A 2,678-nucleotide genomic window follows, 5' to 3' on the forward strand; every position below is an offset into this window, starting at 1 on the left:
TCCCGCCAAACAAACACCGTCCCTTTCCCCGGCCCTTTCCCCCCCTCCTCTGAGCTGCTCTCCCCCCCCGCCCCCCCCTCCCCGTGCCCTCAGCTCTCCTTCCAGGGCTTCAGAGCCGGACGAGGGGCTGCCCGGAGGTTAACCCTTAAGTTTCTGAAGGAGGGCCCCAGCGCCTGGATGGGCTGCTCAAACGCTGCCGCGGGGTCACAGACACGCTGGCCCAGATCCGAAGGTCATTCTGCCCCTGGCCTCTGACCTCTGACCTCCGATTTCCCACGGGGGCACACACTGGGCCCAGATGGATAGATCAGCCTGACCCCTTATCCGGACTCCCCTTTTAAAGGTCATTGATGTCCAGCTGGAGCTATACCCCAACTCTGACCTGTTCGAGGCTTGTCTGTCCCTAATGCTGGGTGCGGTCACTCCTCCCCAGGCCCTCGCCTCTGTCCTGCAAGACCCCAGGGCCCTTCTTACCCCCGCCTCCCTCAGGCCAGGCTTCCCTCCCGTGGGCCCACCCCCTGCTGGTCTCACAGCTGCTTCTAACTCTTCCGACCCCAGGCAAGTGGACGAGGGTGTGTGGCCGCCCCCCAACAACCTCCTGAGCCAGTCCCCTAAGAAGGTGACCGCCGAGACTGACTTCAACAAGAGCTTGGACTTTGAAATGCCACCGCCCAGCCCTCCGCTCAACCTCCACGAGCTGAGTGGGCCAGCTGAGGGAGCCCCTTCCACCCCCAAGGGGGGCAACCCCACCAAAGGCCTGGACGCTCTTGGCAAGAGAAGCGTGGACAAGGCTGTGTCTGTGGAGGTACTGGGCCCGGGGGAGGGGGTCAGCTGGGCTCACAGGTTCTTCCCACCATCCAAGGTTGGGAGTGCCGACGTGGCATGGGTAATTCCTCCTGGTGAAGGAGGAAGTCTGAGGAGCCTACTAGTCAGAAAAACATATTATAAAGCCATAATAGCTAAAGCGGTGTGGCGTTAGCATAAGAATAGACTGTGTGATCAATGAAACAAAAGAGAATGTCCCGAAACAGGTCTAAGTATATCCAGAGAGTAGTCTATGAAGACTCATGGAGAAAGCTTGTAATATTCAAGGAGAAGTTCCCGGGGCTCCGGGGGGCTGGGCCAAATGTGGGGCTTCCTTTACCGTTCCTTGCATGTGTGCCTGGGGGAAGGGGCTGAGGCCCCCAAGGCCCAGGAGCGGGGCGGCCACTGTAGTCCTGACTCTTGCCCCCTCCTCTTAGGCTGCTGAGCGGGACTGGGAGGAGAAGCGGGCGGCCCTGACCCAGTATAGCGCCAAGGACATCAATCGGCTGCTGGAGGAGACACAGGCGGAGCTGCTGAAGGCCATCCCTGACCTGGACTGTGCGAGCAAGGCCCACCCAGGCCCGGCCCCCACCCCTGACCACAAGCCCCCCAAGGCCCCCCACGGCCAGAAGGCAGCCCCCCGAACGGAGCCCAGTGGAAGGAGGGGCTCAGGTACGGGGGAACATAGGGGCCGGTGAGGAGCCCAGAGAAGGGAAGCCCCATCTTCAGAAGCTCTCAGGTTGATGGGGGAAGCACGGGGGAGTGAGAATCTTTGTGAGCAGGCTGTTGGAGAAGGGAGGTGCTGGGACATCAGCAGCCTGACCCTCAGCCACTGAAGGGAGGCGCAGAGTCTGGGTTAGAGCTGGGCCCGTCCAGGGCTTTCCCCATTGGCCTGACTGCTGCTGAGGGGACCACGCAGGGAGGAGGAGCAAGTCCAGGCAGACCCAGCATGTGCCCTGAGCCAGGCTGTGCTGACATAGGGTGCATCGCTGATGCATATACACATGGTTCCTGTGCTCCCGGCCCCCCACCCCAGCCTGTGAGCTCACAGGGGAGGCACAAATCTGAACCAGAAATGGCAATCATCACTCATTCACTTATTCATTCCTGCCGCACACATATTTGTCGAGCACCTACTGTGCCCTAGTTGCTGGGAATAAGGAATAAGATACTGCTTGCTTCTAAGGAGCTTAAAATTTAGTGGGGGACTGATACTAACATAGGTGTTTATCAGGCACCTGCTATGTGACAAGAACCGCCCCAAACGCTTCCTATATATTAATTCTTATAATTTTGCAACGGCCCCAGGAGGCAGTTACGGTGGTGATTCCCATTTTACAGACGAGGGCACTACGCCCAGTGTGGTCATGTCCTCTGTCCCAGGCTGGTGTGTAAGGCAGAAGTAGGATGTGGTGCTAAGTGCAGTGGTGGAGGTGAACTCCGGTGTGGAGCAGTCCCAGAGGAGCCCGGGGAGGGCAGCAAGGGCTTCCCAGGGGAGGGCCCTTTCCATTGGAGCCTTGAAAACACGTAGGTGCTTCCCTGGCCAGTGAGCGCGGGCATGAGGGAGAGGGAACGGCGTGTGCACGTGCCTGGAGGGTCCAGCGGGGTCCGGGCCAGGGAGTGGCAAGCTGAGGCTGAAAGATTGGCACGTGCAGGGGGTGCGGGGACAGGGAGGTGGGTGTGGTTTTGGGTAATGGGGAGCCACGGAGGATCACAGGCAGAGGAGTGTCAGGTGTGAGTGACTTTTCTGCACCTGGCCCCGGAAACAGTCCCCACCACCAGAAAAATCAGGGGGAGAGCCTGGTGGGCAGGGGCAGCTCTCGCAATAGGTATTGTTCTCTCTCGATGGAAAAAGGACAGAGGTCCAGACCAGG

The 2,678-nt window shown here is 59.7% G+C and overlaps 1 protein-coding gene across 1 annotated transcript; it reads left to right on the plus strand.

Moving 5' to 3' along the window:
- Positions 1-159: 159 nt before the first annotated feature.
- Positions 160-1,502, plus strand: SRCIN1 (SRC kinase signaling inhibitor 1; the record flags this gene model as incomplete). Its single annotated transcript, XM_006098901.3, has 3 exons — positions 160-232; positions 559-805; positions 1,242-1,502. Coding segments are annotated over 3 exons (581 nt in total), but the record flags the coding sequence as incomplete, so codon positions are not given.
- Positions 1,503-2,678: the final 1,176 nt, after the last annotated feature.

The sequence above is a fragment of the Myotis lucifugus genome, unplaced genomic scaffold, assembly GCF_000147115.1.
Source record: "Myotis lucifugus unplaced genomic scaffold, Myoluc2.0 scaffold_254, whole genome shotgun sequence".
Taxonomy (NCBI): domain Eukaryota; kingdom Metazoa; phylum Chordata; class Mammalia; order Chiroptera; family Vespertilionidae; genus Myotis; species Myotis lucifugus.